Source organism: Hemitrygon akajei, chromosome 7 (genome assembly GCF_048418815.1).
Source record: "Hemitrygon akajei chromosome 7, sHemAka1.3, whole genome shotgun sequence".
In the NCBI taxonomy this organism is placed as follows: Eukaryota; Metazoa; Chordata; class Chondrichthyes; order Myliobatiformes; family Dasyatidae; genus Hemitrygon; species Hemitrygon akajei.
The window spans coordinates 81,847,365-81,875,130 of NC_133130.1; the positions used below are offsets into that span (position 1 = coordinate 81,847,365).

At 39.2% G+C, this 27,766-nt stretch overlaps 1 protein-coding gene across 9 annotated transcripts in view; it reads right to left on the reverse strand.

Moving 5' to 3' along the window:
• plcb4a (phospholipase C, beta 4a) overlaps positions 1 to 27,766 on the reverse strand; it is a 540,859-nt gene that overhangs the window by 223,030 nt on the left and 290,063 nt on the right. For 8 of the 9 annotated variants that reach the window (XM_073051319.1, XM_073051318.1, XM_073051315.1 and 5 more), the window contains one exon: positions 4,020 to 4,117. In XM_073051319.1, the coding sequence (XP_072907420.1) occupies positions 4,020 to 4,103 (84 nt within the window). In that variant the 5' untranslated portion in view covers positions 4,104 to 4,117. Of the gene's footprint in view, positions 1 to 4,019; positions 4,118 to 16,886; positions 16,908 to 27,766 lie in introns of those variants that run through there. The other variant, XM_073051316.1, reaches the window with a different exon arrangement.

A 27,766-nucleotide genomic window follows, 5' to 3' on the forward strand; every position in this document is an offset into this window, starting at 1 on the left:
TACTTAAAGATGACATTCTTGGGGCATTTCCAATGAAGCCATATGGGTAGAACTTTGAAAAAGAGGAGGTTCACTCTAGTGGGGCTGTATTACAGACATTCCCCTCCCCCCCACCCCCACAAGTAGTTGGCAGAAATTGAGAAGCAGAAATATGCAGAAATTGCTCATAATTGTAAGAATAACAGGGCTGCATTAGTGGGAACACACAAATCTACAGCACATTGCAGGCTCTTCCACCCACAATGTTGTGCCGACCATGTAACCTACTCTAGAAACTGCCTAGAATTTCCCTAGTGCAGAGCCCTCTATTTTTCTAAGCTCCATGTATCTATCTAAGAGACTCTTAAAAGACCCTATTGTATCTGCTTCCACCACCACCGCCAACAGTGCATTCCAAACACCCACCAACCTCTGTCTGAAAAACTTACCCCTGACGTCCCCTTATATCAACTTCTAAGCCCCTTAAAACTATGCCCTCTCATGTTCACCACTTCAGCCCTGGGAAAAAGCCTCTGGCTATCCACACGATCCATGCCCCTCATCATCTTATACACCTCTATCAGGTCACCTCTCATCCTCCGTCGCTCCAAGGAGAAAAGGCCAAGTTCACTCAACAAGAGATTTTAATTTCTTTGGTATTGACTGGATTACCCAGAGTTAAGGGTCCTGAATCTACATACAGAGGACACTACACTGGGTGATGGAATCAATATTGGATCTCCTCTTAGGGAACAAGGCAGGTAACTTAAATTGCAGTCAGGGAGCACTTTGGCTTTAGGGACTATAATTCTATTAGTATTGAGACTGTGATGGAAAAAGATAGGACAGCCCCACAGGTTAGCATACTAAACTAGAGTAGGGCTTATTATGGGGGAATGAGACAGGCTCTAGCAGAGGTTGAATGGATGATCCAGTTTGAAGGGAAAGGAACAAATCACAAGTGGGAAGCTGGTTAAGAGAATGGTAGCAAAAATCCAGGAGCAGCATGTTCCTGTTAGGGTGAAGAGTAAGCCTGGTTAAGTTTAGAAAACATTGGCTGCCAAGAGATACTGAGGCTCTGGTAAAAAAAAAAGCATAAATTGGGTTTAGAAGGTCAGGACTAAAAGAATCTCTTGATTACTCTAAAAGGATTAAGAATACTCCAGAGGGAAAAAAGGAAGGAAAAGAAAAGGTATGAGATGGATCCAGCAGCTAAAATTAAGAAAACTCCGAAGAGGTTCTATCACTATATTATGAGTAAGAGGGTAACTGGGGAGAGATTTGGTCCCCTTAGCGATCAGCAGGGCCGCCTATGTCTCGACCCACAGGAGATGGATGGGAAATGGTTGAGGCAGGCACAAAAGTATTATTTAAGAAGCACTAGAAAGGTATATGCAAGGGCAGAGCTTAGATGGATATGGGTCAAACACACTAAATTGGGATGAGATGGGTGGGTACACCTTGGTCACCCATAGTAAAAGCGCATGAAGCTATTAGGCCAAAAGCCATGTACCAACACTATACTATTCTTCATCTTCTTCTTAAGCCTATCACTCCTACTGGGACAGAGGTCACTGATAGCCAGAGTCGTCCATCCTGGGGCAATAGAAGGTTGATCAGCCCTGTGGTTTCCACTTTCACCACGTGACTTCATATGGTGAAGATCCTTTCTCTCCCAGGGATAAGGGTTTTGGAGCTTCTGCTGCCATTTCTGTAGCTCTGGGTTTGTATGGGATGGGGTTGCTAGCCCCATGCCCAACCTTCCTTCTCTCGCAGCCAAGCTTGGGACCTTCCATGGCGGAGTTTTATATTACTCTGACTTTGATATTTAAAACCATAGAGCCAATTCTTTTGGTTTTCTCAAACTTTTATAAAGTCAACTGAAGTTTAAATAGTGGCCTCAGATTTAAGATACTTTTCTAGCAAATGACTCTTGTTTTGCATCAGACACGAGGTTTTTGCTCATGTGCAAACCCAATACAAGATGAGGGATTCTGATGAAGGGGATCAGCCTAAAATGCTGACAGTCTATTACCCTCCATGACACTGACTTCCTCCGGCACTTTGTGTGTTGCAAACAAGGACTGTTCCATCTCAAAATTTACATTTACTGCTAACCAAACTGGCATTAATCCAGGATTCTTTATTCCTACATCTTTGGTCTCTGACCTGTCCCTGCTAAACTGGATTGATAATATTCTCAAACTCTGTGCTATTGAACTTAATCTGTATGTCCTTTAGCTTCCAGAAAGGTCCAGCAAATGGCAGTTCGATGACAATTAGCTTGAGGATTTCAGGGTTTCTAAGAACTTTAGGAATGTTTATCTGCCTTTGAATTTTACAACACTTTAAAGGCACTCAAAAGTTTTTGATGGAAGAAATTTGATATTAAGAGATTATTCCTTTTTTTCAATGAGTTGAAAATTCATATTTAATTTTAAGAGTAATTTTTCAATATTATGATTTATTAAATTGAATCAGGAGAATACAACACAAATGGAAGCAGGAGTAGACCAGCTGGCCCTCATGCCTGCTGTATTATTCAAAACATTATGGCTAAATTTTTTTGACCAATGTGATTTGCTTGTACTAAACCCCAGAACTTTTGATTCTCTAACTAAAAATCTAATGGTTTTGATTTTGAATATATTCAACACTAGCCTCTGAGGCTTTGATGCTCTTCTGAAGACGAGAGTAAGTAAAAAGAAATTATAGAAAGCTATTCAACCCAGTGCAATAAAACAATTAGCTGCCATTGAATGAGAATACTCCGAGTACGAAAGTGGAAGATCCAAATTAGCTGTGGAAAACTCACTGATCATCTTTCAGATTACCTCCTCACTTGTGTGATGGCTTTGTCTTTTTTGCTGCTTGCTAGGTTTTGTCCGTCCATTAGTTTACAGATTGATTCTCTCTCCTTGGTGCTGAATGGATAAATTCATGGGCTCAGCTATTCTCAGGCAGGCTACAGAGATCATTGCTTTTCTTAGGGAGTGGGAGTGGATATGAGCTTGAGCTGAATGCACTGAGCAACAAGGTTTTTAGTTTTTAAATCACTCCTGAAAACACAGGTTACAAAGGAGGATTCCCAACAAAGCTGAAGAATTAGCTGGAAGATAAACTGCCAGGAGAATGAACGGAAAGGAACAGGTGCTGAGATGGTAAGAGCCCATAGAACCTGGAGAGGACTTAGTGCTCCATTGTAACACTGGTCACAAGGTCCAACCAGTTCTGACCCAAAATGTTTCCATTTACTTCCTGGCAGCCTCTGTTATTCATGTTTAAATGGAACTACCATCTTTGCATTTCAATGGGTGGACCTCCTTCAATGTGGATCACTTGTGTTAATGAAGAAAAGGCTACATATCATTTTCAGGTTGTGACTGGCCAAGCAGTGTTAGGAAAAGGCCGTAGAAATTAACACAGCTTTAAGGTTCCATTCTATAAAGGATCTTAATAATGATTTTCTAATTTATTACAAAATGGTATTATTTTGGCACAACACTTCTGCTGAATATTGATTCATATTCTTTCAAGGCATGCTCTGCAAGTTCAATGAATTTCATACAAATTAGTTGGTTTCTGAACTGACTCTAAAAATTAAATCCCCTGAGCAAATGGTCTCATTTATTATTTCTTTTCCTTCAAGTTAAAAGGCATTTTCTCTACTTGCTGGATGTAATAAAATCATAGGGTGTTTATGAAGAGCATATTGCAACGTTGCTGCTCCAAGCACCAGAAACAGTCATCTTTTCACTCTGTTTGTCAGGCACATAAAACTGATGCATTGCTGTACCCAGAATAGGTAAACAGAGTACCAGAGCATGAAAATAGTGCCTATATGGCTGATTTCATTATGCTGCTATTAGAATATGTACTGAACAAAGCCTGCAATTTATGTGATTTCACAAGGGAAGACCATCAGAGAGAAAAAAAATACTTCCGCCATTTGTGATGGCTCTACTTGGCCTGAGTTTAAAATGGAATCCTATTATGTTAATCACATTGAAAAAGTCACTTATTTTTAACATGTCACTTACCTCTTCGTATCTGTCAAAAACAGCACCTTCTTGCAAAAATGCTGGAACAGGCTTCTGCCACATAAACTCATATGCTTTTGCCATGGTTGTTCAGACACCTGAAACAAAAGCAAATGAGTGATTAGTCCTGGGAAAAATTTAGCAACATTATGCAGATTCTATAGCATGGTGATTGGATTCAAAGTAAATTCATTATCAACATACACATATGTTACCATATACTAACTTGAGATTCATTTTCTTGCAGGCATTTACAAAAAAATAATGAAACACAATAGAATTTACTAGCAGCCTAAGAGACTGGACAATCAATCTGGAGACAAAAATTTAAACATTACACTGTCAGCTTGGAATCTTAAATTCAGTAAATTGAATACCATTTAAAAAATGCTATTGCTGACAACTATGACCATGGTAGAGATCTATCTGATTCCTCAGAAAAGGTAATATGCCGACCAAATAATATGATTCCAGACACACAACAATGTGAACTGAACCTTTGAATATGTCTGCACAGTCATACTGTCCCAGCATAGCAAGACTAGGTATTAAAACAATAAGACATAGGAGGAAAAGTAGGCCATTTGGCCCCTCCAGAATGCTCTGCATTCCGATCATGGCTGATTTATTTTCCCCCTCAACCCCTTTCTCCTGCCTTCTTCCCATAACCTCTGAGGTCTATCAATCTCCACTTTAAAAACACACAATGCCTTATCCTCCCAGTTGGCTGTGGCAATGAATTCCACAGGTTCACCACCCTCTGGCTGAAATTCCTCCTTGCCTCTGTTCCAAAGGGACATCCTTTTATTCGAGGCTGGGCCCTCCAGACTCCCCCACTATTGGAAACATCCTCTCGATGTCCTCTCTACCTAGGCCTTTCAGAATTCAGTAAGTTTTAATGAGATCTTGCCACCCCCCCAACCCCTCCCCCATTTTTCTAAACTCTAGTAAGTACAGTCCCAGAGCCATCAGAAATTCCTCATACATTAAACCTTTCATTCCTGGGATCACTCTCATAAAGCTCCTCTTTACCCACTCCAATGCTAGCACAACCTTTCTCAGATAAGGGGCCTAAAACTGTTCAAGTCCTCCAAATGTGGTCCGATCAATGCCTCAAGAAGTCTTAGGATTACATCCTTGCTTCCATATTCTAGTCCTCTTGAAACCAATGCTATCATTCATTTTGTGTTTGCCTTCCTCAATACCAACTCAACCTGCAAATTAACCTTTAAGCAATCCTGCACTTGGATTCCCAAGTCCCTTTGACCCTCTAATTTCAGAATTCTCTCCCTATTTAGAAAATAGTCTACGCATTTATTCCTTGTACCAAATTGCATGACCATACACTTCCTTACAGGGTATTCCACCTGCCACTTAATTGCTCTCTCTCCTAATCTGTTCGAGCCCTTCTACAGACTCTCTGCTTCTTCAACACTACCTTCCCTTCCACCTACCTTTGAATCATCCACAAACTTGGCCACAAAGCCATCAAGTCCATCATCCAGATCAGTAACATATAACGTGAAAAGCAGCGGACTCAACACTGACCCCTGCCAAACACCACTAGTCATCGGCAGCCAATTAGAGAAAGCCCTCTGTGTTTTTAACCAGTATTAGCCTTCTGCCACTCAGAAATCTTCTGTCCATGCTAGTATCTTTGCTGTAATACCATGAGCTCTTAACTTGTTTATCAGCCTTATGTGTGGCACACCTTGTCAAAGGCCTTCTACAAATTCAAGGCAACAAGGGTGCCATGGTTTGTAGCAGTTAGCGCGACGCTATTACAGTTTGGGGGTCAGAATTTTGAATACAATTCTGGTGTCCCCTGTAGGGAGTTTCTGTGTGTTTTCCGCATGGAATGTATGTGTTTTTTTCAGGTGCTCCAGCTTCCACCCACAGTCCAAAGATGTATCGATAGGTTACTTGGTTATTGCAAATTATCCCATGATTGGGTTAAGGTTAAATCGGGGTTGTCAGGGTTTGCTTGGCAGTGCATCATCATGAGCTCTGGCCTCCCTAGCATCAAGGAAGTATTCAGGATGCGATGCCTCAAAAAGGCACCATCCACCATTAAGGACCCATCACCCAGAACCTGTCCTCTTTCCATTGCTACCATCAAAAAGGTGGTGCAGGAGCCTGAAGACACACAAAACCAGGTACTTCACAACATATGTCAGTGATATTAAACCTGATTCTAATTTCCCCTTTAAGGAAACCATACATTGGTTTCAGCCCATTTTATCTTGTGCCTTCAAGTGGCCCACATCCTTAAAAATGAACTCTTAATATCCTGCCAACTACTTAAGTCAGGATAACTGGCCTATAATGCCCAGCCTTTTGCCTCCCTCCCTTCCTAAAGAGCAGAGGGACATTTGCAATTTTCAGTCCTCCAGAACCATTCCAGAATCTCATGATTCTCTAAAGTTCATTACTAATGACTCCACTAGATCTTCAGCTATCTCTTTCAGAACCCTGAGGTACAGTCCATCTGGTCCAGGAGACATACCTACCTTCTGGTGGTCTTGTCAGAACTGACATCAAGCGATTGAATAAAAATATTCATTTTTATCCCTTATTTGACAAATCAAATTGTTCAATACTGTCTACAATGGGAAATTTCATAACTTTTGGCACAAGTACAACCAAATAATTCTGAATGTCATTTACAGATGTAATAACATCCTTTCTGGATCCCTTGTATCCTAATTCTTAATAGTTTGCATACCTGAATGCTCCCAAAAATTAACGGTTACCAAGGCTGGAAAACTCATTAATAACAGGGAAAGGATGGGTAGAATTCTAAGTTTGGTGCTTACAGCCCCAGGAATGCATTGATCCTGTGGTTGACAAGCGCAGGTTCAAATCCCTCATTTGCTTTTAGGTAATCATTTTTTCTCTAAAAGGAAAATTAATTAAATCCTTTCTCTACTACTAATAGATTATCTGCTGCTACTGGGAGAAAGGAAAATAGAAAGAAGAATAATTCACTCCCCAGTGGCAAAGAGAGAGCAAATTTCAATAAAATCAAGAGCAGGTTCCATTCCGTTCTAATGAAGAAAAGTACAACGTGCAAGTTCACTGGCGACTCAAAAATAGAAAATCCACCAAATTATTATTCAAGACCCCAAGATCCACTTGAGATTCACTTTTTGCTGCTAGGTATTTGTCCTTTTTCTCCTTTTGATAAGTATGAATGAAATAATGTTGTGGAAATTTTCATTAAGTTTACAAACTGTACTATGCACTTCCCAGACTTGTCTTCAGGGCCATTTATGAGAAGGAATTAAGCACTCTCATCATTCAGAATATGCCTTCTTCTCATTACTACCCTCAAAGAGGAGTGATAGGAGCTCATATTGGAACAGCTCCTTCCCTGCCATCAGATTCCTGAATAGTTCATGAACACTACCTCATTATTCCTCCTTTGCACTATTTATTTATTTTTTGTAATTTATTGTAATTTGTTTTGCACTGTACTGCTGCAGCAAAACAATAAATTTCATGGCATATGTCAGTGGTATTAAACTTCATTCCAAGCTTCAATCGATTTACAAATTGACATGCATCTAACATACTACATTATCTCACCAATATTGTCAAGTTTTAAGATACGAACTTGTAAACTTATCAAGATAACCATAATTACTACTGCTTAACTATAATTATGATAACCATAATTACCACCACTCTGGCTCTAAAACATAGTGTCATTTACGTACATGGTTATTCCTTTAGAAAATCTCCGCATTTTAAAAATCTAAATATGCAAATAATTTCAATTTTTCGTATCCTTGACTTCTTGACCAACAGATTGCAATCAGTAAGGATAGGCAGCATCACCTCAGATTCCTATTCATTTGCAATACATCAAAACATACAGTGAAATGTATTATTTGCGTTACAACCAACACAACGCAAGGACGTGCTGGAGGCAGCCCTCAAGCATTGCCACACATTCCAATGCCAGCATAGCATGCCCACAATGCTTGGCAGAACAATACAGAACACACAAGTAACAGAGCAACTACAGCAAAATAACGAACAAGAGAAATAAGTTGTTCATGATGAAACAAGACTTCATCATGAGTCCTAATGAAAGGTCTCGGCCTGAAGCATCAACTGTTTACTCTTTTCCATAGATGCTTACTGGCCTGCTGAGTTCTTTCAGAATTTTGTGTGTGTTGGTTGAATAGCAAAATATCCCTGTTCCCTCCACCTACCCACCTACCCACACATGCAGGCCTTCAACCCTAGGGCAGCATACGAGTAATACAAAGAATTCTCTTGCATGCTAGTTTGGCTGATTATAAGGTAAGGCTGACAGAGTTTGTCAGTCTAACTGTGTAGATTATTGGCTGCAGTTTAAATTATTGCAACAAAAACAGATAACGGATCAGGCAGCAGCTGTGGAAAGAAAAGTAGCTAATGTTTCAGGTCAAAGAATCTGTAACAACAGGAAAAGAGAGTTAGTTTTAAGTTGCAGAGACGACTGGGAGATGGATAGAGAGAAAAGGGGGAATAACTGTGATAGGGTGAGACAAGTCAAAGGTTTGAAGGTAGCAGTTAGATGGTGATTCTGTTTCTTTATTTGAATTCTGTGCTGTTGTTCATAAAACAGCTGGTCAAGAAAAATACTGAGTGAATTTCAGAGATGGATGACCTAAAGCAGAAACGTAAGGTTCTGATACAGATGGAGAAGTTACGTTACCTGAAGTCTGAGAATTCACTCTCTCATCCAAAAGGAAGAGGAGTCTATTTTCCTCAAGTTTGTATTGGGCCTCATTGTAAACCATGAGAAGCTACAGACAAACAGGTCTGAGTGGGATTGGGATGAAGAATTAAAGTGGCAGGCTACAGAAAAACCAGGGTCACTCTTGAGGACCGAAGGCAGATCCTCTGCAAAGCAATCATCTGTCCCGATTCTGGTTTCTCCAAGGTAGAGGACATCACACTATGAACACCAAATACAGAAGTGAAGTGAATTACTGCTTCGGTCCTTGGAGGGAAGAGAAGAGGCAACATAATACTGCATCTGCAGTTACATTTCTGTCTCAGATAGCTAGCGACTGCAGGTTTTAAAAAAATAGTTTAAGCTATTGCAAACCAAAACTGCACGAGCGAAAGACCTACAAGTTCAGAAGAGGTTCAATCACTTAACTGGTTCTGACTTGGATGACCTGACTTGAGTAGCTCTAGGGATATAACAATTAGCCTTGGCGCCACTGGATTGAGAAGAAGAATACTGGCTGTATTCCCATCTGTGATCATTATCCAGTAACCCTGGCTGGAATTGTGCATGCTGAGTGAGGTCATGATGAGCCTTTAGAATGATAACCCTTTCAGCCATAGAGCTGATCAGCATTTACCAAGACTCACAGTTGAACAGTCCACTCTTGGGAATCAGATTTGTGAATTATGTTCCACCAATGAACTCAATTCCCCCAGATAAGGGGAAAAACGAAGAGATTACAAATAAAAGATTGCTTACACTTTATTGATAATTCTTCCAAAGCTCACCCCTCCCTAATTAACCATGTACCTCGCTGAGGTCTCTATGTTCAGTTAACTTTTCCAATTTGCACTTTCCCAAGTTAGAAATTGGATGCAGGAAGTCAATAGTTTGTGGAAATTTCAGACAAATGAATTAATCCTGCAAAGCAAAATAAATTCAAGTAATGATCAATTGTAAACTGCAAACAATTCTTATGCTGATTTCCAAGCTATACCAACATGTTGCCAGAAAGCATTTTAATTGCTACCTTACCAATGATACCATGTGCTCTACAAGCACATTTGATTCAGGGTACCTGCTCAGTCACTTTTGCTTCTATTCCTGGTTCGTCTCCATTATAAGACCATGCACTAAATAGCCATTGTAAATCTCGCAAGCAGACTCAGTGTTTTTGTTTTTTTTAATTTAGAGATACAGTAAGGAACTGGCCCTTTCAGCTCATCAAGCTGAGACGCCCAGCAACCCACCAATTTAACCCTTAGTGTAATCACAGGACAATTTACAATGACCGATTAACCTATTAATCAGTACGTCTTTGGGCTCTGGGAGCAAACCGGAGCACCCAGAGAAAGAAAACAAACAAACACACACACACACATTCACTATAAACTTTCTTACAGAGGATGCCAGAATTGAACTCTGAACTCCCCAATAACTGTAATAGCTTAATAGCATCAGAAGGGAACGTATATCACAAGCTTGTGAACCATGCAAGGGCAAAGTACAGAGAGATATTCAGCCTATCAAGCCCATCCCATCTCTTGAGAGAACTGTTCATTTCACCCAGGCACATTTTCCTCTTTTGAGTGTTCATCCAAACCCTTTTTTTTGAAGGTGATTATTGGATTTGCTTCTAGCACAGTTTGGGCTGTGAACTCCAGGTCACAACCACAAGCAGCCGGAAAGCAGTTTCCAGATTTCATTACCTACATTCGTGCAACACAGTAATTATGCTTCTTCTTGGTTCAGTCAAGGGCAGCCAACTGACGGTTCAGGTGCAAACTGTGGAAAAGTTGAGGCCTTTGAACTCAGGCACTTCCTGGTCTGACAGGCCATATCATACTTTTCTGGTCTGTAGCTGCAATCTGAAGCAGCAGGCTTTGACCTTATTGGCCATTCATTTATAAAGAAGCACCATCGAGGTATGCAAGTATTCTGTCTGAATGAATTCCACAGGAAGTTTGTTTTCACTTTATATCTTGTTCTACTAATTTATACACGCCAAAGATTCTGCAATAATGCCACTGCACCATACTCCCTTTTAAAAAAAAAGTCACAGAAATTCTGTTCATTATTTTTGACTCCTCAGCTGTTTTATAAGTCTGTTGTTGTTGAGGAGCTGAACCTTGCTGACATATGGCATAGGTGTTGACAGTTATTCAGTACCTTGTCCACAAGTAGTTACTGCTCTTCATAAGATTTAGAAAACAATGGGCACTTAGAAGTAGAAAAATATTCTCGGGCACATTGTTTGAGTAAATTCAAACCATAATTCAATGCTATGCTTGATGGGCATAACTGGGGCAAGTGTCCAAACATGTGGCTCAAGCACAGAAGAGAACTCTTCACCAGCTAAATGTCACAAAGACATGATCGCCAATCCCATTACAAATTAGCTTCCTTATCCACCCACTCCCTATCCATCTTTGGCAAGTGCCTGAGGCTGAACTAAATTGCTTGCAACCTTAAATTGAATTTGAGAAAGAGTGTCCTCTAACTTCTGATCTGATTGCCTGGGTCTTCACTAATGGCAGGGGCCGAGGTTGCTGCCAATCCTAATTGTCATAAGCAATTAGCATTCATTAACTTTAGAATATGCCTCTTTAGATCATTTAAATATTTTCTCTACTCAGTCCAAATAAAGAGCCACCACTCTCTAAATGACTCCTGCTCTGAATCGGGACTGACACATCAGCTTTTTCACAGAAATGCTGCCTGTCAAATGAGATACTAAGACGACAAATTGGAAAAAAACGACTGGTACAATTGCCTGCTTAAATACGCAGACTCCACTTCAAAAGTAATTTATCAACTTTCAAGTCCTTTCGAATATCCTAAGGACACATTAAAAAGCAATGCAAATGCAAGACAGGAAAATGTCTTTGGTTCTAGCTTTAAAGGAACATGCACAATTAAATGCTGATCCAATTCAGCTATTAATCATGAGAAGTTAACTGGTAGGTTATTCTTAGTATCTGAGCAAACAGCTTAAGCTTTTGTAATGTAGCTCCAATGACACTCAAATTGTTTATGATATCTGTGATATGCGTTATTACAGTGCAATTACCATTAGGTGGCTATTTTAACAGTAACAGCTGATGTATCATTGCTTACTTTTCAAAAATTTGGTTCTAAATTATAGTGCTGATACTTATACTTCAATGTTGCATATTTAATACATTAAATCTGAATTGTAGGTGATATGTTTGCAACATAAATTATACAAATGTCCTTCAAGATATGCATCGAATTCACAAAGGAAGACTAAAGCAGTTCCTTCCAAACTTATTCTGGGAACAGTCACATAATGAACACTTTTCTCCAGCTGTGAAGAGAAAGATCTAGAAAAAAATGGTTTGCTGTGGCATCACACCTAGGGAATCAGTAGCAGCTGTTACACTGTCAGTATCTTAATTTCATATCTTATTTTAGTAATCATTAATGTCATCAGGAAGTAAACACAAAGAAAATTAACAAAACAGGAATCTATTTGATGAATGGCAGAAATCTAGAATGCAAATTATCCATTGACCATGGTTTGAGAGGCAACTGCATACAGCATTATTGCCCATGATAGTACATGCAACTATTCTTAAATACGATGTGTTCATGCGCTGTGCTCCCATTCTTTCAGCCATCTGGCTTACCTCAGTTGACTTAGTGCAATCACAACCCCAGCTTTCCATTCCCCCCTCACCCCAACAGTCACTGTGGGCAAAGGAGCCAAAGACACCAGAGCAGTCAGCCATCACACTTGCAATACAGTAACATCTCAGAATAAATTTCTGCTGCAAATCAAATTACATATTATATCTTTCATTGATAGTCATTATTGGAAATGAATGCTAATGGTTGCAATTACCCTTGTACATCAACACCACAGGTGAAGAGAACAGTACAATGTCCAGTTTCTTTCACAGTCCAAGTGTTACCAAGCAATAACTTCTCTGCAGCTCCTCTCTCCAGATTTCTTCCAACACAGCTCTCTGTTTAGTAGTCTAATCTTTCATTGCGCAGAAATGGGCAGGCTTCCAAACTTGTGCATAATAGCCAATGTCACAGACAAGACTTTGATATCTTCAGAAGAATATTCCAAACAGTTTAATGATTATAATTTTTTTAGTCTGCCTGAAGACTGCCTATTTGATGTAGTTGGTTCTCAGCCATTCAGCTGCTTTCTATTCACACAAACACACCCAAACAGCTAATAACCAACTGCCCATTTCACTAATCTCCGATCCTATTATCATGCCAGAAAATACACAAACAATGTCAACCCCATGACAATGCATTAGAACTGCAACTTCTCAGCCTCGGCAGCAACATTTCACTCACAATTGACAAATGTATTCCTTTCTTATACAATCATATGTGCTGAGGTAAAAAAAACAAGGGTCAAATAAAACTCAGTGTTTAATGCAAGCAAAATTGTACTCACCACCCACTCACTTTCGAGCTGTCAATCTATAATAACCCATATCCACAGTTCAAAGTACCATGAATTTTTTGATATGAAATTTTGTGATACGAGGAATAATTTCACCATAGGGGTTTTAATGATATATTTAACACCGAGTTTTTATGTCAAATGAAAAGCATATTACCATAAAGATCAGAGAGTCAATTCTGATCTCTTGCATTCAGTTGTGTCTTTCAAAACTACTTTATATACTGAGTTATAAACATACCATTATCCCCCTTCTCTCAAAGAATATTCTGATTTCAGTGATAGACATGGTTAAACGGTGGTAATCTTGGCTTCAAGCTAGGAAGCTGAAGTTACAAACTCTACTTGAAAACTTACCCACATAACTTCAAAGACTCTTTAAAACAGTTACCTGGGAAATGTCCTCTTACAAATGAGATGTTATGCCAAGGTCCCATTTATCCTCTAATAAAATGCAGAAAATGCTGTAAGTACTCCACACAGGTCAGGCAACAACTATGAAGCAAGAAACAAGAGTTAAGGTTTCTTCTTCCTATATGCCTGGCCTGCTGTGTTCCACCAGCATTTTGTGCCTGTTGCTTGAACTTCCAGCATCTACAGATTTCCTTGTGTTAAGGTTTTAGCTTGACCTTTCATCGCATTCTGACACAATGTCATCAAACATCAACTCTATATGGTTCTCCACACACAGTATGCTGCCTGACCTGCTCACCAGCATTTTCTATTTTATTTTGTATTTCCAGTAATAGTTTCCTGTTACTGGATCACCATGTGTATTCTACAAGTGGATTAAGATAAATATTACTATCACTGAAAGAAAAGTACCTGGTCTGACCTGAACAAAAATGACCTCAGTCAGTACATTATCTAGCAATATATCTCAATTATGTTTGTGGGTTATTGTTTGGGATTTATTTTCTAAAGGCGCTTTACCATTGTAAATCGGTTCTTTAATGTTGAATGTAATACTGGTCAACATTAAATTGGTGAAAAGCTTAGTGACGTTGAAACAACAGTTACCTCCCATTACACACTCATTACAAACTAAACAGACTTTGACATTTACTTCAAAACACAGCTGATGGATTGCTTTATGAATTGCCAAACAGTATACTCATATATTAATAGACTTCCCCAGTTCAACATATAAAAATAGGGTAGGTTTGGACACAGTAGTGAAAAGAGGATCAAAAGAGGATCAATATTAATGAAAACTAAAATATTGAAACAGAACAAAGAAAATAAGGCATTGTTAAGTAAAGTAATTTGCTGATACCAATGAAAGACTAAAAATTCCCCTCTTCTTTCCCTTTATTCATGGTCCACTGTCCTCTATTAGGTTTCTTCTTCAACCCTTTACCTCTTCCACCTATAGCCACCCAGCTTCTTACTTAATTCCTGTTCCTAAATCTTCCCGTCCACCCAAATTCTTATTCTGACTTCTGCTTCCTTCCTTTCCATCCTGACGAAAGATCTCAGCCTGAAGTGCCAACTATATATCTGCTCCATGGATACTGCCTGACTTGCTGAGTTTCTCCACAACTCTGTGTGTGCTGCTCAAGATTTTCAGCATCTGCAGAACCTCTTGTGTTTGATCTCAATTATGTCTTGTTTTGAGATTCCTGGTAAGGAAGAACATTTGAGCATTTCTGTCCTGGGTAATAATCACTGATCCTGCCCAGACCTGCACACTTGGGATACAGTGGGCTATGGGCTTGACATGATGATGTCTAACTCAGCCAAATAACCCAATGCTGCATATCTGATGCTAGGTGCTTCCAATGCTGCTGCAACTAAGTTTTTCTTTACACCTGTGCACAGATGTACTCGTGCAAGTGACAAATAATTCAAATTTGACTTTGAAATTACCAATGTTCATCTCCTTGGTTCAACTATGAAGAATCAGTTTCACAAGAAACCTCAGGAGACTCTTTAAACTCCAGCCCATAATGATCCTATACAGTCTGTGCGGATAATAGCTGTAGGAGGGAATGAGGGAGATACAACTTTGAAAAATGTTTTAAAAAGGACCAAATGTGCAGTACCAAGCACAAGCGAGCTGTTTGGGCAGCCCCATACTGGAATCATGTTTGTAATAAGCAGAAAGCAAAAAGAAAAACACTTCAAATACAGAAAATTTAAACAGAAAATACTGCAGTGATCCAAAAAGTCGGGCAGTTTCAGTAGAGAGAATTCTAATTAACTGATATTCCACAAAGAACAAGGTGCTGGAAGAGTTCAGCGGTTCCGGTGGCAGAGGCAGAGGATGGTTGATGTTTTGGGGAGAGGCCCTGCAGCAGGATTTAGAGAGCAGAGGGGTGCCAGCCTATATAAAGAGGTGAGGTGTGTCTTTATATTGACTATCTCCCCTCGATATTCTCAGTCCAGATGCAGGATCTCAGTTCAAAATGTTGACTATCCCTCTGCCTCCACAGATGCTGCATGACCAACTTTCTTCAGCAGTTTGTTCTTGCTCCCAATGCCATCACCTGCAGTTTCTTCTGTCTCATTCCACAGATGCTGCCAGATCTGTTTAATATTTCCTGCATTTTCAGCATGTAGTACAATGGGGACAATATTTTTTAAATATTGCATTCTTGACATTTTCTCCTTTAATTTTGTTTTGTATTTTAAAAACAGCACTTTGCTTTTGCTTTCAAACTTCTTCAGCCTGATGATAGTTGCATATTTTCCTTTATCCTCTGAGATTAAAAAGATGGTCTCTTCAATGAATAGGATACTAACTTAATCGAAGCCCATATATATATATAAAAAAAATCCAGTGTGCATGCCTTCCTCTTTAAAACTGTGTGTCTCGGTTGATCTTCCTGATGTGTGATAGAGATCTAATTGCTTGAAGCAGGGTGTGACACTGAGAGTTTGGACAATTACAGCATTACTTGGAGACAAACATCCCCAGTTCTTGATTCCCCATGATCCAATCTGAGTTCTCACCGCATGTCAAATAAACAGTCAAGGACTCAATTATAGCTCTACACGTACCGTATCTACATAAATTACATAATTACAATTTAAATGCCAGACTAATAGCTGAAAGCAAATATCATTCATTTTACATTACTATGGGTTTATAAGTGTATCTCACTATTTTCCATTTCATACAATAACCTATTTCTTCAGCTATAAGCCCATATGATGAAATCTTTTCCATGCATCAGAGAAGATCTGTAACATTCCTGGCATGCTAAGTCGCAAAAGATAACTTCAAAACATGACAACTATTATTTAGATTACTTTCGACTTCAAGACTACAATTATATTTTTATTGTTTGAAACAGTACAATGGTTCTGTGAAGGAAGAAAATGTTCTATGAGGCACTTGCATACCCACAAGCTATTCAGCTGTCTTTTCCAATAAGGATATCAGCAAACATGTTACCCAATTTCCACATAAGTCCCACAGAGGGTAACATGAAAACGTTCAATTACCTAACTTGTTTTGGATATCATTATAACATAAATGCAGTTTCTGACTGATCAAAAAAAGTTCAAACATGTTCAACTTTTTGAGCAAATACAGTAGCATACAGCACAACTGAACTGCATGGGTTATCACAAGACTGCCAGGTCACACCTTCAATTGACACAAGTTAGCCTACATTTTCTATACCATTGCATCTCTCTTGGATGGTTCAGATTTTAAACAATTTTTCCTCAACACACGAACCTTCATGCAGTTTAACTTCTTGCAGCTATTTCAACTTCTTCAAAACTCAGCTGTGGATGCTGTTAAGTATCTGCAAAATTGGGAACATACAATTGTCATCTGTCTTCTTCAGCTACCCACGGTAAAAATATCTTCGCGACCCAACTACATTTATGCCTCCCCCGTACGTAAATGAAATGAATTTGGAATTGAGCCAATATTATATTTCAAAGTGATTGTTAGAAATTTAAAGGTCCTGCTCTCCACGCAAGCTAAACAACCTTTACTAGGTCTAAAGGTTATGATGCAAGATGTTAGATTGCATTTTGTTGAAGATAGATCTGGTTTTGTCCTTTTTATTAAAAAGGTAGATCCCATACTTAGTTTTGTTGCAGTTCATCACCAATAAATAAAATGAATGCAATGGCTAATTTCTCATCCTGGCAAAACAGACTTGACAAATGAAAATTTATTGGCAAATGTAGTTGGGAGCTGTTGACAATTTCTTAATAACAACTAAGAAATGCTCTGCTGGCAGACAAAATTATTTGTGCACTGGTTGAGTTTTGGGTTGCACAATAATGGTTAAGCGTGAAAGAAAGTCATGGCCAAAGTGAATCAGAGAGGAAATTCTCAACATCTCAATGGATTTTGTGACTGTAAGACTACCAAGACCCCAATCTGGCAACAATCTATTTATTGTCATAATAAGAATGAACACTAGTGTTGATTTAGCTTTGAGGAGAAAGAATACCAGAAATTATTTTGAAATAAATAAGATAGACAAAATTGCTTTAAAGTGATAGAATAGGAAAACAGGAAATTCCGACAGCCTTTGAAAAAGCTCATACATTACTTCAAACTGCAAGCAGCCTTCAACAACAGTATAGAAATAGGTCTCTAAAAAGTTGAGTGACAAAGCAAATAAAAATAAATTATTTTTTCAGAATCCACAGACAAAAAAAAAGCTCAGAAAGTGCTGCTGTAACTTAGTGAAAACAGCGAAGGGTGTTTCTTTTGCAAGACGAACCCTTACAATCCAACAGCATTGGCCCTCCTAAAGGATTGTTGGACCTGCATGTTGACTGTAAGTAATTGTGTACAGGGGCACCTTGAATCCACTGGGCATCAACTTCACCCAATCTCCCACAAAATATAAAAAAAAATCTGCTTTTCTGTTTTTTGCTCCCAAGTGGACAACTTCAAACATTATATTTGATCTCCTTACCTAAAAAAGTACAAATTTGCCACAGAGGAAGTACAGTGAAGATTCTAAACCAGGATCAGAGAAATGACTGAGTGGACTAGGTCTGTATTGATGGAGTCCTGGAGTACAGAAACAGGCTTTTCAGGTATACCTGTAGCAACCAATAAGCACCCACTAACAGCAATCTCATTTTCCCATTCCTCCAACTTCTTCCCTACCCCACCCCAATTCATCTTCCACCCATCTACACTTGGGCAATGCACAACAATCAATTAACTATCTATCCAGCATGGAGAAGGAGCCTGTAGCATCCAGAGGAAACTCACATATTCCCTTTAGAATATGCACACTCCACGTTGGACTCGGTTCCCAAGAACTGCGAGACAACACCACCAATATCTGCACCATTTTTCTGACTATTTTCTAGAGTTACTGAACAATGAGAGGAAATTTCACTGAATTTTAACATAATTCTTAGAAGGCTGCATGCAAGAAGCACGCTTTCTCCAATTGTGCATCTTGAAGGGGGGCAGGCTTGCAGAATCTAAATAAGGGGAAAGCAATTCTGTACAAGAGGAGGAGAAATCTCATCACATAGAGGACAATGAACTTTTGAAATTCTCCACCAAGTCATGAAGGCCAAGTCACTGAATTGATTCAAAAGTGTTTCATAGATTTTTTAGACATTAAGAGAATTAAAAGATATGAGAACAATTCAGGGAAATTGACATTAAAGTAGAATATTGATCAGAATCTTGGCAATGGTAGAGCAGACTCAAAGTGCCAAATGGTCTGGTCTTGTTACTAATTTGTATGTTCTTTCCTGAAATTTTGTTATATCTCGATTTGTCCTTTCCCCCCACCCCATGCCCAATTAAAGATAGTCACACTGAAAAAAAATGATGGTGTTAATATTCTTGAGACAATAAACCATAGCTGTACTTGAAGTAGGATACACCATGATTTTCCATTGGAAGAGTCGCTGAGATATTAGAAAATAATGTAATTTGATTATTCATTCAATCATTTATGTACACACAAATACAGTATGTATAGAATATGATTTTGCTTACACATCAATACAAATATTCTGGTAAATTCAGGCATCTGACTCTCACGCACAGGTAGTTGATTCTATCGTGGCTGAGACTTTTGGGGTAATATGATTCCTATCCCCTTTGAGTTCTTAGGCCCCTTTCTCCCTCTCCTTGTTTGCCATAGCATACCACCTCAACATCTACAATGCTACTACTCTTGGTCAGGAAACATCTTCAGCAGTGGTTACAGTGAATGAGCCAGATTTTGATTAAATTCAGCAACTACAGAAGGCACCATGAATCTGCAGTCTCGTCTGACGGAAAACAAAATATAGAATGAGCAACAGGATTTTGATTTCTAGTTCATTATCTTCTCTTCCTCATTCTTTGCCCACCGTCTACATCACAGATGGCTCTCTATTAGGAAGTGCATAACTGCTCTGGGTATGTGCTGGCTTCCACGCAGTTTGTGCCTTCTCTCCCTCCATTAGTGGAAACAAACAAATTCTGCCGTGCGTTGGGACCATGGATCTGTTTTATTAACAAGATGGTATAGTCACAACAAACTGCATAGATGTACCACCATCCCAAGATTCCTGAGTTTGAAGAGATACCGCATTGTACAATTAAGCTGGGATCTGTGTGGCCCTGAGAACTAAAGGTACTTAGAACATCATTCTAATTAAACTTTTTAGATATTAAAATCATTTCTGTCAAAAGCTGCCTCAAGGAAACTTAAAGCTCCAATTGATATGCATTTATTTGGTGAACGCATCCTCCCTAAAGCCAATGGAATTGAATGATGAATAATGAACAGCAGGCACTTAGGAGAAAGATTCGAGATCTGGCTGAATGAAAAACATGGAAGGGTTGAGGCTACTGAAGAAAGGTGCTACACAAAAGGAAGTAAAAAAAAAACTTTAGATCGAATGGAGATTTAAAAGAAAAACTAAATTATATCCAATGACTAGAATTAAAACCTAAAAAAAAGTATCGGAGAAGCAAAATACTCCTGGGCGATAATCGCTCAATACCATTATGCTGTCAACTCTTTCAGAAGCACACACAGTTTCACACTAATTATTTTAAGATACCAAATGCAGAAGCAGTGCAGCAAAAACAGTGAGGGGAAAATGTCTTTGAAGAGGGAGTGAGAAGACAGGGTCCATGCTCCCTGCAATTTATAAGAATGTTTTCATTGAAATATGCAAGATTCCGAAAAAGCTTGAGAAACTTCTGAGAGAGCATTTCCTCTTGTGGGACCAGGAAAGACCGAGGGTTATGAATCTTTGGGTAATACTTATCACAGACTAATTGAGATATATAAACAATGGAGCATAGAACATTACAACACAGTACAGCCCTCTTGGCCCACGATATTGTGCCGATGTTGTTCAGAATACTGGAACAGTTCCAAGTTTAAGGGTGCAAGTTATTTCCAAGCTTTTGCACAAGCTTTAGGGTGGTACCTTACAACATCCACAATTCTTCTTTAAACCTACCAGCAGAAAGGAATAGAAAACTGACATATCAAGTAACTGGCTTAGTACAGGATGTTGATATTTGGCCATGCATCTGTGATTTCTTTTCACTGAAATTATCCATTTAACGCCACAACCTTGTTCATTCTTCGCAAACTTGAACAACTCTTCAAATGTTATTTTCGTTGAAGCATTACTGTCCAATCTGATTCCACTACATTTTAAGGAAGTACATTCAAGATTGCAAAAATGTCTAAAATACAAAATAAAATATTTCCTCTCATGTGTATCATTCCTTTCCACCCATCCCTCTAATGACTAATGTTTGATGAGGCTGTTTGAAATTTTGCCTGAAAATTAAGACGACCATTTGAAGTTGTTCCACGTCCATCATTTGCAAGCATGACACAGAAAAAGTCAACGTAAGCAGTGCTTGTACAATCAAATATGCACTATTCATACAAACAGGGAATCAGAAATGATAATTGTCCCAGCAAATATATTATTAAATCTTTGAAATGTTAAAATTAACTAAAATATAAATATATTATTTGATTAAGTTTTACTAGCGATCAATGCTCGGACCAACAGAATCTTTCTTACCGGTGTTTTTTTGATTTGACTAAAGGAACATCCCATCTAGTAACCAAACTGCAACTGAGTAAAGTGTTCATGAGGACTGTGCGTACAAACAATTTGTCTTGCATGCAAATGAGTTTCTAAGCAACTTCAAAAGATTTCCTTCATCTGCAGGTGCTGGTCTCACCCAGCATTAGATCCATTCCATTTCAAAGGGTGTGTGAAAGAAAAATGTTAAGGTGACATGGAATATTTTTGATGGCTTCAAAATCTGCTTTCACAAGATCTCCGAGGAAGAGAAGAGTCAACAGGTATATTCTGGAGCACGTACTTGAATCCCACCTGTACAGGGAAACTGATGTTAGCCTTAGAGGCAGGAGAAGCTTTATAGTGCCATAATCCCAATATTTATATTAAAAACCCAGTTACAATCAGTTGGCTTTGATGTGCAGACCATGTCGCTTAAATATCCAACACTAGATTCAAACAGAGTCTAGCTTGTGAGGAAAGTTCACCAGGTTCACTGAGGTAAAGAATGTAAGTTGCTCTCCAGGTCTCTTTAAAAAGATGCAACATTCACATCGACTCCTGGGCATCCTTAGCCCACAACTGCTCAAAGTGCAAAAGAAGAATAATTTGGTCTAACAGTATAAACCTATAGTTCATGCAACAGGAGCAAACAGAAGTCCTAGGTGAGTGGTGGAAGGGGCAGACCACTTCGGAAGCACCCAATGCAAACCCCCACTAATTTCCGCAACCACTGCCCAAGTGCGGAAGACCATGCAGTCCCCTCATGAGCAACTTTGGAACCCACAGCACTGTATTAGCAGCAAGTCATTTACAAGCCTGGGTGACTAATTAAGAAGAAACAGACACAAAATTCTGGAGGAACTCAGGCAGATTCTATGAAGGGAAATAAACAGTCAACGAGGTTGAAGGAGCAAAACCTCATATTCAATCTGAATAGTTTCCAACTTGATGGCATAAATATCAGCTACTCTAACTTTCAGTAGCCACTCTCCTCTGCTTCCCATGCCTCACTTTTTATGACCAACCACCTCCTACCTCACCTATCCACTTTCCCCCTCACCTGTTATCACCTATCACCTGCCTGCTTGTATCCTGCCCCTCTCCCACCTTCTTATTCTGGGCTCTGTCACATTCCCTACTGGTCCTGTGGAAGAGTCTCGGCCCAAAAGCTTGGAGTGTTTATTCATTTCCATAGATTCTGCCTGCCTTACTGAGCTCTTCCAGTGTTTTGTGTGTGTCGCTCAGGATTGTAGCACCTGCAGATTCTCTTGTGCCTAAGAAGAAAACCTACCAGTTGATGGAGAAAAACTTAAAAGCAGACTGCTTCCTAGCAATACTGTCAGATTGATAGCACCCACTAGGCCAGGGAATCCCAACCTAGGGTCCACAGACCCCTCGGTTGATGATAGGGGTCGATGGCATTATAAAAGGTTGGGGGGGGCCCTACACTACATCTATAAAGCAACAACTGCTATTTGAAGCTCTAGCTCCAAAGGTAAACTACCCCATCCCATCCACCACACCAAAAAAATGGAGATTATTTGATGTGATAAATTTTCCCAAGCACCTTAGAGCACCTTTGAAAAATGTTGTTATATGCTGTGATGAAACATACCAATTCCTGCCTGAGAAGTGACTTGGATTCACTCCAATTTTCCTACCGAAGCAACAGGTCCACAACAGATGCCATCGCATTGGCTCTTCAACTCAACCCTGAAACATCTGGACAGCACAACTGCATCAATCAGGATGCTCTTTATCGACTACAGCTCGACATTCAATACTATCATCCCCTCAAAACTAATCAATAACTTCCAAGATCTTGTTCTCAATACCACCTTATGCAACTGGATCCTTGATTTCCTCACTTGCAGACCCCAATCTGTTTGGATTGGCAATGACATCTCCTCCACGATCTCCATAAACACAGGTGCACACAAGGCTGTGAGCTTAGCCCCATTGTCTACTTGCTTTACACTTCTGACTGTGTGGCTAAGCCATTTTCAAGTTTGCAGGTGATACCACTGTTGCAGGTCAAATCAAAACTGGTATCAAATCAGCATACAGAGGGGAGATTGAAAATTTGGCTGAGTGGTGCCACAACAACTGAGCTGACTACTGACTTCAGGAGGAGGAAACCAGAGGCAGTCCTTATTGGATCATCAGAGGTGGAGAATGTCAGCAATTTTTAAGTCCTTGGCCTTATTATTTTGGAGGACCTGTCCTGGGTGCAGAGCAGAAGTGCAATTATGAACAAAGCACAGCAGCATCTCTACTTGCTTAGGAGTTCACGAAGATTCTGCATCACACCTAAAACACTGATAAACTTCAATAGATGTGTAGTGGAGAGAACATTGATTGGCTGCACCACAGCCTGGTATGGAAACATCAATACTCTTGAACAGAAAACCCTACAAAAAGTAGTGGTAACAAGCCCAGTCCATCACAGGTAAAACATTCCCCACAACTGAGCACATCTACACAAAATGTTGTTGCAGGAAAGCAGCATCAATCATCAGAGACCCCCACCACCCAAGACATGCTCTCTTTTCTTTGTTGCCATTAGGAAGAAGGTACAGAAGCCTCAGGACTCACAGCACAACGTTCAGGAATAGTTATTAACCCCTCAGCCATCCTGCTATTGAATCAAAAGCAATAACTTCACAACTTCACTTGTCCCATCTTTGAAATATTCCCACAATTTATGGACTCACTTTCAATGGGCTCTTCATCTTATGTTCTCTACATTTATTGCTTTACTTGATTATCATTATTATTATTTATTTCTTTTTGTATTTTGTAATTATAGGAAAGATATCAACAAAATAGAGAGAGTACAGAGAAGATTTACTAGAATGTTACCTGGGTTTCAGCACCTAAGTTACAGGGAAAGGTTGAACAAGTTAGGTCTTTTTCTTTGGACCGTAGAAGGTTGAGGGGGGACTTGATAGAGGTATTTAAAATTATGAGGGGGATAGATAGAGTTGACGTGGATAGGCTTTTTCCATTGAGAGTGGGGAGATTCAAACAAGAGGACATGAGTTGAGAGTTAGGGGGCAAAAGTTTAAGGGTAACACAAGGGGGAATTTCTTTACTCAGAGAGTGGTAGCTGTGTGGAACAAGCTTCCAGTAGAAGTGGTAGAGGCAGGTTTGGTATTGTCATTTAAAGTGAAATTGGATAGGTATATGGACAGGAAAGGAATGGAGGGTTATGGGCTGAGTGCGGGTCAGTGGTACTAGGTGAGAGTAAACATTCGGCACGGACTAGAAGGGCCGAGATGGCCTGTTTCCGTGCTGTGATTGTTATATGGCTATATGGTTGCACAGTTTGCTGTCTTTTGCACACTAGTTGAACACTTAAGTTGGTGTGATCTTTCATTTTCTGTATAATGATTATTTTTCTATCATAGATTTATTGAGTATGCCTGCAAGAAAATTAATCTCAGGTTTGTATATGGTGACATATATGTACTTTAATAATAAATTTACTTTGAACTTTAATTTGACTTGCGTCAGATTAATCAAATTTTTTTGCATTCCAATATGTTAATACATGTTGAGTACCCCTCACCCTAAATGCTTGGGGGCTGGAAATGATTTTGATTTTGGCTTTTTTTTCCAGATTTTGTAATATATAATGAGACAGCCTGGGATTGCCATAATTCCCGACTCTTGAATTTATGTGTCACTGACAAGCAGTTTTTGTCCTACACTTGTTCATCGCACATATGTACTTAAGAGTAAAAAATATTACATACCATTAATACAATGACAATATAATGTGTGCAGAGTAACACAATCAGCACAGCAGCATTGGGAAAATACCTGAATCAGCTGTTGAACAATAAACAACAGTAGGATTTCAGACTCCCACTATGATGCCATCTTTCAAATAAAAAGTTCCAGTGCACTATTTATACTTCACCTTTTTTAGGTTTATGGAAGGTATAAAAACAATCAGCATTGTGATCTTGTTCTGTTGGTAGATTTTCATCAGCAACCATTTCAAAATATAATGCTGTTGTGTAAGACATAAAAAACAATCAGTATTGTAGACTATTTCTGGTGCTAGATTTTTGTGATCAGCAGACTTAAAAAAAATTAATGCTGTGCCTTTTGTTAAATTTCTGCAATCAGCCGCTGAATATTCACAATTCCCGTCAATTTTCTGTTTGCGGTTATAGATCTTTGCTTGCTTCATGATCACCATACGGTTAAGTGGCATATGTTCACTCTGACGCTGACGATACACGATCAAGATCTTTTTTGCTTTATGCACTGTTTACTATTTTACATCAATTTCTGTTCATTGCATACGTGAGGTCGCTTCTCAGAACTGTCTGTGGTGCCCAGAGATCCGCATGTCACCCGGGAACCTTCCCAGTGCCATGTGGAATTTTCATTTGTGACGACAGCACTCAAAAAAGAAAATCGGATTTCGGAGGTTTTCGGATTTTGGAATTTCAGGTAAGGGGTACTCAACCTGTAATTTCGAAAGCAAACATTTTAGAACTTAAGTTCCCTACATCTTTCTGTTATTGTGCCAAACCAATCCTGTGAAAGCCAACCTAATATTGGCATATGATTTGTCTTTCAGCCCATTAGACCACAGGACTGAGCAGTAGCATTAAATAATCAAGTTACCATCCATCATTAAGAGTGTGATGAGAATGCTATTTCTTGGTTGAGGAGCTTTGTTCATTGGAAAACTGTCAGAGGACACAAGTACAGCACAGCAGTTAGCATTTCTGCCTCATAACTGTGGTAAGGAGGAGGACATCTTGGTATACGCTAGAACTCAATGACAAGAGTACAAAGGGAGGGACACACTACCAAAACAAGAAAATAGTTAACCCTCCTGATGAAGGGTTTTGACCCGCAACGTCGTCACTACCTCCTCCCATAGATGCTGTATGGCCTGCCGAGTTCTGCCAGCATTTTGTGTTTTTTAAATTGTTAACGAGTTAGGGGCTTCATGTACAATATCCATACAATAACTGTGCTAAGGAGCCACAATTGGTTTATGTCCTTAGAGCTATGAATTGGATGCCTTAGGATGTTGTAGATGATGTTTTGAAGACACAGATACTAACCTCCAGACTCGGCACATAATGAACTAACATCCAACCACAGGGAGATTTCTGACTCAAAGGATCTAGTACCCAGGCAGGCAGTACCGAGGTTAAGCAAGCGGACCGTTCCTGAGAAATGTCAGTCAGCCAATTTCTCCAAAGTCAGAAATATACATTTTCTGTTGCTACTCATATTATGTTGCTGTAATTCTTGCTGTAATCTTTTCAGTTCATTAAATCACTACCTAAATGTTGGAATATATACTGTATCCGGTCATTAATGAATGCTATGAAACATCTTATTATGCTTACTTATTAACCGGAATAATGCTTTAAAGGTATATGGGAGAATTTGCATAAAGTCAGATTTTAGTAAGTCAAGACATTCACAAAGCAGGAAGCCTCTATATTTGCAACCCGAAGCCAGCTATCTGATCCAAGCCCAATGAGGTCCAACTAGAAATCAATGGTCACATTTCAATTTTCTATGCATGCAGCTCTCTACTCCATCTCTTGTCTGATGAAAACTTGGACAAGTCAATTTTGTCACATACCTGTGCCAAAAAATATTCAATATTCAGACACAGAAAAAGCTAGCAAAATGCCCATACAGCCTAGTATGGCAGTGATTTCTCAGTATCTACTCGACTCCCAGTGACAAATATAGTGCACTCAAAGAATGGGCATGGTCATTGCAAAGATTATGAACAAACAACTCCAAGAGTCAGTTGTACTTGACTGCAGTTGATGGCTTCATCCATCTAAAACACCACATTTGATGTGACTTAGCAACAAAAGTAGGCCTTTGTGAAAAAACTGAAAGAGAGAGAGGGTGATTACAGAGAACTTTTACTTCATTTTCTTAGTTTTATGACATGGAAAAATAGATTTGAATAAGAATTGCTCAAAAAACACAGTAAGTAACATTACTAGTAAACAGTGCAGAAAAATCTGTAAAGTATAAATGTCTTTTCTTGATTCTAACCACTGACATGGTCCCTGTAGCTTGTGCCCCAAGTCACTTAGATCCTAATTGATCTTTTAATTAAACCAAGCTCCAGAGCAATATAGTGCTGTATTTATGTAACATATGCTACACTGACAAGTTACTGACAATGCACAGGGCAGCAGCATTAATAATATTGCATTCAAGTGCAACTACACAAATGCCAAAATCTGATGTCCAAATACCGGACAATGCAGGACTGCAGGGGAGTTAATTAAAATAGATTTCTTACATCAACAAATGGAATCAATGGGCTGCTGTCTTTTTGGTCAAATTGCACTACTGTGATGTCAGCTGGAGATCTAATTTATTGGATGCTACTGTTGATTGCCTTGTGTTGCCAGATCACTGAAAATGCACTGAGCACATAGTTGACCGTTATCTAGTCCTGTCTTCTGTTCTGAGGTAATTGGCCATGCAATCTAATGATGCAAGATGACAGTTTTGCACTTATTTAGCACTTCTCACTTCAGTATGTCCCAATACACT